The following is a 12516-nucleotide window of genomic DNA, read 5'->3' on the forward strand; positions in this document are numbered from 1 at the left end:
AAACTCTTGCTCATGTTTCCAGATTCAATTCAAGTTCAGACGTCACCTTGGCTGAGGAACGTTCCCCGCCTTCAACCACAGCATACAGGTTCCCCGCCTTCAACCACAACATACAGAATCACAGAGATGCACCATTATTCTGGAATAAAGGACCACACATTGCACACTCTCCAAGGGTGATCCCACCCCCACCCGGCAAAGAATCATCCTGGTAACTGAGTGGGACTCTCTGGGGACAGAGCCTGGAGTCTGCATTTTAAGCAAGTCCTGAGGGCACTCATGGACCTACAGCTGGAGGACCCTGAGAGGTCCTTGAGGAGAGAAACATAGTCCAACTCATCTCTCCTTCCCCAGGGCCCGGCACACAGCCTGGCTCCATGCAGGGGCTCAATAAATGTTTGATGAATGAATAATAGGTTGGCCATTTCCCCAGCTGTAAAATAGGAGTAATCACATTATATCTTCCTAATAGGAAGGATGAATGTTAATATTTATGAAGTGCTTAGAACACTACCTGGCACACAGGAGGCACCCTATCCGTTACATACACACATGCACGCATACATACGTAAAGAAATCTGCTCCTCAAGGTTAAAGAATTCAAGTTTATTAAAAATATTCCCACAAAAGAGGAGGGTGGGAAGAGAGGGGCCCAGCCCACCTCGCCTCCTCCTTGTCCTCCAGAACAGACCCACCAGTTTGTATCCGGCAAACTGGCTCCTTCCCCATTGGGCTGGTCCCCAGAGGACCCACTCTGCAGTGCTGAAGCAGGATGGGAAGCCCTAATCCTCGGGGCACTGCAGGAGGTCAAAGGTCACGTAGCCCACTTGGTCCACCTGGTTCACCTCATTCCAAGAACTCACACGCCAATAGAAGCGGTCCTGGCAGAAGTAAGCTTTCTCTGCAGGGGAAAGACAAGCCCAAGAGGGGTGATTCCAACCCTCCCACAAACACACACAGAGACAGGAGCAAGATCTCTACAATCGTCCCTCTTGCCCTTTCTAGATCTTTCATACGACGCCTCCATCTCCCCCACAGAGATGCCGGAGGGCAGAAAACCTCCATGTCCAAAGCACCACCACGGAGCCTGGCACACAGCACGTGCTCAGAACAATTCACTCAACGTTCATTCATTCATTCGTTCATTCATTTCATCAAAAATTTATAGCGCTAAGCACTGTTACACAGCAGAGAGAAAAAATGCAGGCATGATCTCAGTTCTGCTGCTGTTTACACTCTAGTGGGGTAAGAGAGATGATTAACAAGCAAACACTTAATAAATGAGACTGTGGCAACATAGAAAGCTATGAAGGAAATAAAAGCAAGTCAGTGAATACAGAACAAGGGTCAGAGACGGCCTCTCTGAAAAGGTAGCCTAAGTACTGAGACCCGAAGGGCAAAAGGGAGGCAGCCCAGTGACAGTCTGAGGGAAAACCTCCAGGCAGAGGGACCAGCTGGCACAGAGGCCCTAAGCTTGGTGTGACCTTGACCTTGCTGTGTTTAGAGCAGCCAGAGGCCGGTGTGGGTGGTGTGGAGCAGAGGAAATGACGGGAGAGTGTTGGGAGGGTCTGAGGAGCAGATCAGATCCCCATAGTTTTCTTTTGTTTGTTTGTTTTTACCTTGGAATGGGTCTGGAGTCTCCCCCCAAGATCATGGCCCTCTACTCCTAACCACTCCCTACTCCTAGAGAATATCGTAATGGTATTGAGCAACCAGTATGGCTTGAACAAGGGTGTTTGCAAGGGAGATGGTGAGAAGTGAACATTTTGGTAATGAAGTCAACAGAACTTGTCAGTTGATTGCATGTGAGTGGTGTGAAAGACAAGGAAAACCCCAGCTAGCGTCCCCATTTTACAGATGAGGAAACAGGTTCTGTGAGCAGCAGTGACTGGCCCAAAGACGCAGAGTAATGAAGTGCCTTTTTTATCACTGTATCTCCAGCGTCAACTCAATGCCTGGCATATTATAACACTTGATAAATATTGTCTAATAGAGGAATGAGCCTCCATGCAAACCACTGTTCTGTACTGCGGGGGGGGGGGGGGTGGTGAGGCGGTAAACTTCCAGCTGGGGGGTGGGGTGGGTGGGAAATCTGGGTTCTAATTCTGTGTCCCTTTATGATCTGGGAAAGGTCCCTGCCTCTATGGGGAATGTACCTGTGCTGGAGCATTTGCCTCAATCTCCAGGGGATTTTTTTTTTCTCCCTCAGAATTTGACTAATCACTGAGGCAGGCAAGTGTGGGAAGTGTCCCGGGGAGGGACCTGACCCCCATCAGCAGCCCTCACCTTGGTACTGAAAGATGTCGTGCGTGTTCAAGGGCACGCCGGGGAACATCTGCTCCACCTGGCCGGCGCTCTTGGGATCCACGGTCTGCGTCTTCACATCGAACCTGCAGGAAGGCGGTGAAGAGACAGGTGCTGAGCCGGAGGGCGGGCGGAAGGCGCCCGGGGTCCCCCTGGCGGCGGTCGCCGAGACTCTCACCTCCAGAAGCGCTGCCTGCTGAAGAGCAGCACCTTACCCCCGCTGCGCGGGAGGGCCCCAGTGATTTGGGCCACCTCCGGGCCCAGGCCCAGCTTGTCCAGACGCCTCGGGCCAAGCACCGACGCTCCTGTGTACACCCACACCTGGCGCCCTGCGGGGGAGGAGAGCCACATCGGTGTGGGGGCAGGGAGTGGCCACACATTGTCCTTGAATGTCAAGAGGAAGAACCCAGCGAGACCTTTCCGCGCCCGACCTGCCGGCAATCTGGGTGCCCAAGGAGCAGAACCCACCGCTCCGTCGGACGGTGCACGAGGACGGTGAAGAGCTGCTCGATTGCACCCGCCAGAAGGGGGCGCCTGTTCCTAATCCGCATGAAATGTTTCACGGATTTTACTCGATCTGCGGGTCTTCCTAGATCCGCAAGGACGGGGAGGGCGGGGGCGGGGGAGGAGAAAGGAGAAAACTAACCAGAGAAGAAGAAAGTCTTCTTGGTCAGCGGGTCCTCAAAGGCGGAGTCCAGCTTGCGGGGCAACGCAGGCCACTTGTTGGTGATAAGGAAGGGGCCCCGCACCTGGCGTCCTGGGTTCTCAGAGAACTGCCAGTACTTCCTGGGAATGAGAGAAGGGACCAGCGGGCCACTGAACTTTGAACCGAAGGCCAGTGGGTGAAGAGGAGCAGGCAGGGCCCTCCTCTGAGTCCCCTCCCCCAGCCACATATCCCTGCCCCCTCACCCATCCTTGAAGAAATGCAGAAGATTCCCGATCTCCGCAACAGCGTCGAAAATGTTCACGTTGCACACATCTTCTGCTGGATCCAAAGACACTGTAGGGGCCTCAGAAGGGCCAGCAGTGGGCGGACCCGTGGGGCCAGCTGAAGGGGGGCCTGTGGGGCCAGCAGTGGGGAGCTCTGGGGGGCGGGTGGTGGGAGGCCCCGTAGCGCAGACCGTGGGCTGGGATTCAGGTGTGGTGGTGGTTGGAGGCCGTGGTTCAGGTTCAGGGCGAGGACCTAAAGAGAGACACTGGATGAGACCTTCTATTGCTACATACACCTGTGCTGGTGGAACGTATATTCCCCAAAACGCATCAGTGAGGCCCCTGGCACTCACTGTCTTCACTCTAGATGTTGGAGCCTACCTTCCCCCAATCACAGGCTGGTTTTTTTTCATACATTCACCTTCCATTCCGATCATGCTTATCTAATCCCTGGGCTATGTCAGGTCCGGGCCAGGCCCTATGAACACAAGACATGCAGGAGCTCTCCCCCTCTCCAGGCTAGTGGGAAAGAACTGGGTTTTGAGCACTCAAACTGAGTGGCAAACTTAGTGCTAAGAGCTTTATAAAATTACATTAGCTCATTTGACTTAAAAAAAATCAAATAGATTCTTTAATATTCCCATTTTTAAAATGAGGGAATAATACTAATGATCATAGTGATGATAACAATACAAATATTAAACACTTATACGGTGCTTACTATATGTCAGACAATATTGGAACTCACTCAAACCTCCTCACAACCCAATGAGGCAGGTAACATTATTAGCCCCATTTCACAGGTGAGAAAATTGAGGGGTGAAGTCACGTACCACAGGTCACCTAGCCTGGAAGTGGCTGCACTGGCTTTTGAACCCATATCTGTCTCACTCTAGAATCTGGGCTCTTTATCATCTTCTCCAAGCACTGACCAGACAGCAATTGGACCCACTGACCCCAGGCTCTTCCGCAGATAAATGTTGAGGGGTCCCCACTTCGCTGATCCCCATTTCCCCATTCTCGGTACAAGAGCAAAGGCACCACCCTTCCTTGCATCCCTGCCCAATAACCTCACCGTACAGATGCTGGATGCCTTTCACATCGTCCTCATGCAGGGGGGGGCCCTCCGTGAAGCTGTACATGGGGTACATGAGTGCCTCTGGCACCGATGAGTGATCTAAACCCAGAGCATGGCCGAATTCATGGGCTGCCACAAGGAACAAGCTGTATCCTGGAGGGAAAAGGGACCTTGAGATGTGAGCCCAGCCGAGCTCCCAGCCCTGGCCATCCCTCCCCCAACACTGCTGCCCCCAACCTTGGAACCCTGACCACCTTGGTCCGGGCAGAAGCCCCACTTCTTGTCTCTGTCGAAGTTCGAGGTGGTGGCGCACCAGAGGTGCCCATCTCCACGGCCCTCCCTGGTGCATGTTGAGTACTCCTTGCCCAGGAAGATGAAGGGAAAGACACACAGCTCCCCAGCGGAGTTGCCACCGGTCACTGTAGAGTCAGCTGGAGAGACAAAGGGTGCTGGGTGAACCAGCTGAGTGGGCCCAATAAGGGGCCAGAGGCTGGTGGAACAGGAGCTAGATAATCCTGGTGTCCTATTTTATTTACTTTCTTACTAATTTATTTATGAGAGAGAAAGAGAACGCGCGCGCGCACGAGTGGGGGAGGGGCAGAGGGGGTGGGAGAGCGAGTGTGAGAGAGAGAGTGAATCTTAAGCAAGCTCCATGCCCAGCTGGGGGTTGGAGGCCACGGGGTTCCATCCCATGACCCTGGGATCATGACCTGAGACAAAATGAAGTCGGCTGCTCAGCCGACTGAGTAACCCGGGCGCGCCCCCTGGTGTCCTTTTTATAAAAGCCTAGGGTGCTGGGGGCACAGCTGAGACCCGGCTAGGCTGGTGGGCAGGGCCTGGGGACCTGAGACTAAGGGAGAGGAAGCTGTCTGGGCTGAAAGGCCAAGGCACAGGGATGCGGCGGGGCGGGGGCAAGTGGAAGTCAGGGGGAGGGGCCGTGATCGCGGGCGGAGACACGGTGATCCTGAGGACCAACGAAGAGTGGAGAGACACGCTGATGGGTGGGGGAGCCACGTTTCGGGGACCAGTGCGGAACGAGGGGCGAGGCTGAGTCTGGTAGGCGGGGCAGAGGTACCTCGGGTTGGGCAGAACCCATAGAGCTTGTCCTGGTCATAGTTGGCCGTAGTGGCGCACCAGCGGTAGCCGTCTGAGCGACCCTCGGTGGTGCAGGCGGAGTAGGAGCGGCCCTCGAAGGTGAACGGAAACACGCAGGGCTTGCCTTCTCCATTGCCGTCCCGGGTGTAGAGTCCTGAGGAAGCCCATACAATTACGGGGAGGGGAGGACGGGGGGCGGGGGGGGGGAGGGGAGGATGTCACGAGTTTATTGACCCACAGACCATCGGTTGTACTCCATTCCTCCTCTCCCCGTTTCACAGATGAGAAACTGGGCCCAGAAAACAGGAGGGTCACTTGCAGGCCACACAGCGCTAGTGGCCGAGCCGGGATTAAAACCTCGAACCCTCGAGGGTGGTGGGAGCCCCTCACCCCCGTCGCGACCCCGCACTCACTCTCGCTGGGGCAGAAGCCGAACCGGCGGTCGGTGTCGTAGTCGGCGGTGGTGCTGCACCAGAGCATGTCGTCGGAGCGGCCGTCCGTGGTGCAGGCCGAGTAGGAGCGGCCCTCGAAGGTGAAAGGGAAGTGGCAGGCGGCGCCACCTGCGTTTCCGAAGTAGGTGGGAACCACTGCAGGAGAAGGGGCACCGGGTCAGGGCGGCTGGCGATGGGCGTGAGAAGAGAAGGGAATGCGAGCCGGGGCGGCTCAGGATCTCACCTACGCCCTTGCCCAGAGACCACAATTCCTCATCGTCGAAGTGGGCGTCTCCCTGAATGCCTGGGCCGGGAGGAAAGGCGTGTGCCAGGAGCCCGTCTTTCCCATCGAAGGGGTACCCATCTCCGTGCTCTAGAGAAGCAGGTGCAGGAGGAGGGGGTTGGCGGAGAGCAGTCGTGCAGACCGTGCGCTGCCCTGAGCGTGGGCTGAGGTCCCGCCTACAGCAGCTGTCCGAGCCCTGCGTCCCCGCGCTGCGCCGTGTCGGGCAAGAGGGGGCGCATAAAGCCAGAGGCGGCCAGGGCTGCAGGGACAGGCGAGACCAAGCGGCGTCCAGTGCCCGCTCTCCTCTCTCCGTGGCCCTCCCTCCGCTGTCCCCGTCCGAGACCCTCCCGGCCTCCCCCTTCTCGCTTTCTCACCCCTGACACCAAACTGGATGACGATGTCTGCCTCGAAGCCATACACGCGCGTGAAGGTGAGCGGCGTCACTGCGCTCCAGGCCGCAAAGGCGCGGGCAAAGGCGTCGTCGATCACGTCGCGCGGCAAGTCTTCCGAGTAGTTTTGGATCCTACAGGTGAAAGGCGAGAGGACAGAGGTCCGAAGTGAGTCCGGAGCCGGGGCGGTAGCGACACCGGGTGTCTCAGCGACTTCAGCAGGCACGATGTTCCCTGCGTTCCACATTCTCACCTACAAGGTACTTTCAGACGCATTTTTCTCTTGGGACACTCACAGGGGCCCTAGCAGGAAGACTCAGATTGCCAGGCCCACTTCCCTGAAGGGGAAACAGAGGGCTCAGAGGCGGAGCCACCTGCCCCAGGCTGCACATCGAAACCTAGGGGTCTGTCTGAGGGACGAATTCGCCGCCGCCGCCGGCGCGGGGTCTGGCCCTCCCGTCCCCCTCCCCCGCCTTCTCGGGGCCCTGCCGCGCACCAGTACGTGATGTTGTGGTGATGCCACTTGAGGTCGCCCTCAAAGGTCTGGAATTTGCCCAGGTCTGGGACGCCGCAGCGCGGGGTTCGTATGGCCTCCAGGGTGGTTCTGTCCAGTTCGCCAGTCTCAGGCAGAGCCAGGCGCCTCTGGAGAAGCCGCAGTCCCCGACTCAGGGACTGCTGGTCGTCGCTTATCTCTGCCACATGAGTATAGCCATAGCGATACAGATATTCCTGTGGATGGAAGGGCAGAGATACTCCAGAGCCCTGACTCTTACCCGGCCCTAACGGGCCAGGATTCCATCCTCCAGGCACTCGGGGACTATCAGCTCTCCAGGACTTGGTACCCTGGATTCCAGTGCTTATGCCCACCCACTAACTCCCTCCCCTGTAGACATCCTCATCCTCTTCCCACCCCTGCATGCCCCTGGCCCAGCCTACCTCAGGGCCTCCTAGCCTTTACCCCTGTTCATCCCACTCCAGAACCCTCCAAAGCATCATCACCCCCATCATGTCCCATTACCCACCTAGGAAACCCTTATTAGCCATTCCTGGCCATCGCCCGTCCAGAGCCTCCACAGGACCCCTGAGGGCCTGATCCCAGATACCTCTGTCCTCCAGGCATGACCATCACCCTCAACTTGCCTGATAGAATCTCCTCTGAAGCCTCACGCCCTCCCTGAGACTCCTGGCCAGCCCTCCCTAACTACATGCAGGGGTATTAGCCTACCTCTGCCAGCTGCCTGTCAGTGAGATTAGTTCGCACGTCTCCTGGGAAGACCACAACGGTGGGCTTGCGTGGTCTGGGAGCGGCGGTGCAGCAGCCCAGCACCAGGAGCGCCAGGACCAGGGGCTGCCTGGGGCTCATGGTGAGGGTGGCGGTGTCTAGGTGCAGCTGTCCTTGTGGGGGCTTTAAGCAGGCGCTATTAACTGAATCAGTAACCCCGCCCCTCCCTGCCAGGCGGGGGCTGACTCAGGGGATGAGGTGTGTTTGGGGGGGGCAGCCCCAGCATGAGCAGGCAAAGGGCTTACACCACCTCCTCCTGTCCCCACTGCCCACAGTCCCATTGCCAAGTCAGGCAGGACCCCAGACCCACAGGAAACCACAGGCCCGCAGGGGAAGGGTTGGGTTTTGCAAAATGCAGAGCTTAGGAGAACTGAATGAAAGCAAGGAAGGGAGGCTGGAGGGCTCCCTGAGCTCTGTGCCTGAAGGCCCCAAGCGGTCAGCCTAAGGCAAGGGGATGAGAGATTCCCTGAGGCCTCTTCCTGAACCCAGAGATTTCCCCCTTCCCAGTCACACCCCATCTATGGGCCCCTCCCCACACTGCTAGGTTCTGTCCTCTCCTCCCTTGAAGCCTTTCTCAAGGGGGACAGTGGGGGGCTTCCTCTCCCTGCCTCACCTAGGGACGGAAGGAGCAGCAGGAATTGGGGAATTGCGGGATTCCCCCAGGGCACCCCCCCCCACCCCCCCGCCGTCTTCCACAGGCTGAGTCTTTCAGGACAGTAAAGGGGGAAGTTTAGGGCATCTGGAAGCCAGCACACAGGCCTCACTCTCTTCCTTCAGGGCCTAGGGCAAATGTCCTCCCACTCTGAATTTGTTTCCTCAGCTATAAAAAAGGACCCTTTGTCCTTAAATTGATGGAGGATAAAATGAAATCAATACCTACAGTGCTTACTCCAGTGTATGGTGCAATTTCTCAAGAATGGCCATGGTTGCTTTTAAGGACCTGGGCGAAGATGGTGATTCCAACTTGGAATCAGGAGACTCCAAGGGTCTTGGGTTCTAATCTGCCATGTGAGCTACAACACATGCCTTCCTCTCTCTGGGTTTTGGATTCTTCAACTACAAAATAGTTCTCCAGCCCTTCTCCAGGAGCCCAAGCTGTAGCCCCAGTTATCACCCCTGTGCCTCCCTCCCTCTCTTCTTCCCAGCCTGCCCTGGTGGGGAAGGATCTGTGTTTGCCTTCCGGGAGGAATCCCTTGGGAAGAGCAACGCTAGCCATCCAATAAGCTGGATTTAAAATTTTTTTTTCAACGTTTTTTATTTATTTTGGGACAGAGAGAGACAGAGCATGAATGGGGGAGGGGCAGAGGGAGAGGGAGACACAGAATCGGAAGCAGGCTCCAGGCTCCGAGCCATCAGCCCAGAGCCCGACACGGGGCTCAAACTCACGGACCGCGAGATCCTGACCCGGCTGAAGTCGGACGCTTAACCGACTGCGCCGCCCAGGCGCCCCAGAAGCTGGATTTAAAGGGCTCACTACGTGCCACGCACTTTCTGTGCTTGTCGAATAAATGAATCTTCGAGACGAGGACATTTCGCTTCCCTTCTAGAAAAGCTGAAGCTCTAGAGTTCACTAATTAATGGGCATCCACTTTAGATCTGGTGTTCAGTGCCCGCTCTGCCATTTCCCAGTTGTGTCGCCTTGGGCAAGTCACTTCACCTCCAAGCCATAATAACAATAATACATTTCTTGAGATTCACTGCGTAGACTACTGTGAGAAGTTGCTTGTAAGCATCTCATTCCACCATCTGCGAGGTAGATTTAATGAGTACCCTCTCCTATTTTTAGAGAAGGACACTGAGGCTCAGAGCAGTTAAGGAACTCACCTATGACCACACAGAGAGTTAATTAGCAGAACCAGGATTCAAACCTAAGGCTGCCTGGTTCTGAAGTCTTTCATATTTACCACCATTTACAGGGAACCAACATGGCCAGGGGAGGCAGGGAGGAAGAAGAGACCTCAAACCCGGCACCTTCTCCCCTAATTCCCTGCACCCACAGAAGAACAGGGAGCAGGCTCACGCCTTGGGGGAACCAGAGGCTAGGACAGGGGACCCAGGGGAACTATATTCCAGATTTGAGAGTTCAAGGTCATTGAGCAATATCATTTTAGAGATGGAAACAAAGAGACCCTCCAATCCAGGGGTCTTCACCTGGTGGCAGACACAAGCTTTAGGCGAATCCACGAACCACCCCCAACTTACTATCAATTGTACAAAATATGTCATATCTATGTATGTATGTCACGTTTCTCAAATTTAACACTATTGACATTTGGGGCCCAATAATTCTTTGTTTTGAGGGTCTGTCCCGTGCATCGTGGGATGTTTCATAGCCTCCTCAGCCTCTACCCACTAGATGCCAGTGGCACCTCCCCCTGCCAGTTGTGACAACCAGAAATGTTGCCAAACATTGCCAAATGTCCCCTGGGTGGGTGGGAGGGGCAAAACCACTGCCAGTTGAGAACCACTGATGTACGTTGATTTTTTTTTTTATATACAGAGTTCAAAACGTTTATCATATACTCAAACCGTTGATGATGATCCTCAAGTCTGTAAAGACCATTTACTCAAGTATTTGTTGAGTTTTTATGGGCCAAACATTGTGCTAAGAATTTGGGAATACAGTAGTGACCAAGATAGCTTTGTCACTGTGCTAGTGGAACAGAGTCCAGTACGGGAGAAATTGAATGAATAAGTAATTACCAGAGAGACAACCGTCACAAGAGGGAAGTGTACCAATCTACTCCAACTACCTCCATTATGCAGATGAGGAAACTGCGGGCCCAGAGTAGAGAACTGACCTCTCTTAGGTACCAGAGCAAGCCGGGGACAGCATGGGTGGGACACTAAGGAGTGGCAGCTGTGAGCCTGCCCTCTGGAGCCAGGCTACTTAAGTTCCAATCTCAGCTCTGGCACCAACTTGCTGTGTGAGCTGGGTAACTGACATAACCTGTCAGTGCCTCAGTTTCCCCGTCTGTAAAACAGGGGTGATCATAGTGCTTGCCTCATGGAGTTGTAAGGATCAAATGAGTTAACAGATACAAAGTCTCTGGCACATGGAATAAGTGCTTGCTGCTACTTTAATTCTGATGGCCTCTAGGCAGCTAGCTGTTTTGACCAAATTGTTGGCGGGGGGGACAGGAAGAGGGCACCTAGCCAGGAACCTCTGGCTTGATTCCTGGAGTTAATCCAAACAAGACCCCTCCTTTTCTCACCCTCCTCCCAGCTTCCTCCTTTATCCCCTGGCTCCCCAGCCCCCATCAAGAGGAACTTGGAAGAGCTTGGCTTTCAACACGGCAATGGCAGGAAGCGGTTCTGGTTACCACATCCCCTTCCCCACTTCCCTCAGCCCCTCCTTCCAATACCACAAGTTTAGCCAAGGCCCTGGGAGAGGAGGAGGCAGAGAGCAGGATATTCTTCCAGGTGGGCACCCCTTGACCCTGACCAGGGTCATAGCTTGGACTCCAAGCCCCTCCTTCAGGTGGAGACCCCGTAAGATGGGGAGGGGGCTGACCCCGGAGCCCTGAGTCACCAGCTGGATGACACAGCCCTGCGGGCTGCCCTTAGTAACACCAGGCCCCCAGACTGGGGTCAGCCTCACGAGGGGAGGAACCTCTCCCCTGATTTAGGATGGGGAATTCCAATCCTGTTCCTCCCGAACCTGCCAGAGAAGGGAGGGGCGGCCAGGCCTGAGATGCCCTGGCAGGAAATGAGAAAGACATTTCTGTCTGGGATGAAGCAGAAAGGTGTGGGTATACTGTAAGACACTGCCCCAGGGATAGAGCACCACCCAAGCACCCGCCCCCACCCACACTAGCCCCGGGTAGTGGCAATCACCAGGTCGATTCTCAGAGGCCTTAATAATAATCTCAAGCCTCCCCCTTCTCTCTCTTTAGCTCCTCCAAAAGGAAGCCATATAGTGTAGCCCTCAGAATCAGACCTCCTGGGTTCAAATTCCAGCTCCCACTACATCTGGCTGTGTGACCTTAGGCAAGTCACTTTGCCTGTCTGTGCCTCCATGGCCTCATCTGTAAAATGAGGGAGGACAGTCCTCACCCAAAAGGTTGTGGTGGGGATCAAGTGGTAGTGTACACTGCGAGTTTTTAGCACACGGTAGGTACACACACCAAAAGTAACGTTATCCGTCATGATTCTGCTATTTTAATGCCCTCTCTGCTAAGAATTAGGATTCACAAACCTCTTTCACTGGTGAGGAACCCGTGAGGCACAGGGAGTTGCCAGGTCCACACAACCAGCCAGGAGCAGGCCTGGGATTCGACCCAGACCTGGCACCAGCACCCTGTTCTTTCCACCACATTCGGCATGTGCTAACCACCTCGGTGGGCATCTGTTTCCGCAGTCCATGCACAATCCACTTAACTCTCTCTCCAGCGCTGTCACGTACCTTATTACCTCTGATTTGTATCCAATGGCAGAACTTCTTACCATTTTGTTTGAGTCTGAGCTTTCACAGGAGGCAGAGACTGTGGCCCATTTTCAAGGTGGCAGACGCGAGGCCCAGAGAAGTGCTTCAGGTTGCTCATGGTCACACAGCCGGTGAGTGACAGAGCTCCTGCCCAGCCCTTCTGACTCCAAATCCCGTGCTAAGATCAGGTCACTGGATCTGACAAGAAGGAAGTCAGTGGGGGAAGCAGCCTGGCGGGGGGGGTCCCCAGAAGTCAAGCTGGAGGGATCAACAGAGAGAATGGGTGTGGGATATTTGG

At 55.2% G+C, this 12516-nt stretch overlaps 1 protein-coding gene across 2 annotated transcripts; it reads right to left on the reverse strand.

Moving 5' to 3' along the window:
• Positions 1–585: 585 nt before the first annotated feature.
• Positions 586–12262, reverse strand: MMP9 (matrix metallopeptidase 9). Of its 2 annotated transcripts, none has more exons than XM_053199880.1 (13): positions 12239–12262; positions 7007–7239; positions 6496–6644; positions 6083–6211; positions 5821–5994; positions 5388–5561; positions 4567–4743; positions 4310–4465; positions 3214–3487; positions 2951–3090; positions 2483–2633; positions 2287–2390; positions 586–901 (listed from the first exon to the last, which is right to left on the reverse strand). In XM_053199880.1, the coding sequence occupies exons 1-13, from the start codon at positions 12239–12241 to the stop codon at positions 783–785; spliced, it is 1983 nt and encodes a 660-aa protein (XP_053055855.1). In that variant the 5' UTR covers positions 12242–12262; the 3' UTR covers positions 586–782. The 2 variants fall into 2 exon arrangements, with proteins under 2 accessions (XP_053055855.1, XP_026926034.1); XM_027070233.2 differs by lacking the exon at positions 12239–12262 and adding an exon at positions 7736–7925.
• Positions 12263–12516: the final 254 nt, after the last annotated feature.

This window comes from Acinonyx jubatus, chromosome A3, assembly GCF_027475565.1.
Source record: "Acinonyx jubatus isolate Ajub_Pintada_27869175 chromosome A3, VMU_Ajub_asm_v1.0, whole genome shotgun sequence".
Classification (NCBI taxonomy): domain Eukaryota; kingdom Metazoa; phylum Chordata; class Mammalia; order Carnivora; family Felidae; genus Acinonyx; species Acinonyx jubatus.

Excerpts from the sequence above, each read along its gene's own strand:
- MMP9 (XM_027070233.2), bottom strand. The coding sequence starts at position 7,873 with ATGAGCCCCAGGCAGCCCCTGGTCCTGGCGCTCCTGGTGCTGGGCTGC. Across the intron at positions 5,995-6,082 it reads GTCTCTGGGCAAGGGCGTAG|TGGTTCCCACCTACTTCGGA; the intron begins GTGAGATCCTGA and ends CTTCTCCTGCAG. Across the intron at positions 4,466-4,566 it reads GGGCTTCTGCCCGGACCAAG|GATACAGCTTGTTCCTTGTG; the intron begins GTGGTCAGGGTT and ends TTTTCCCTCCAG.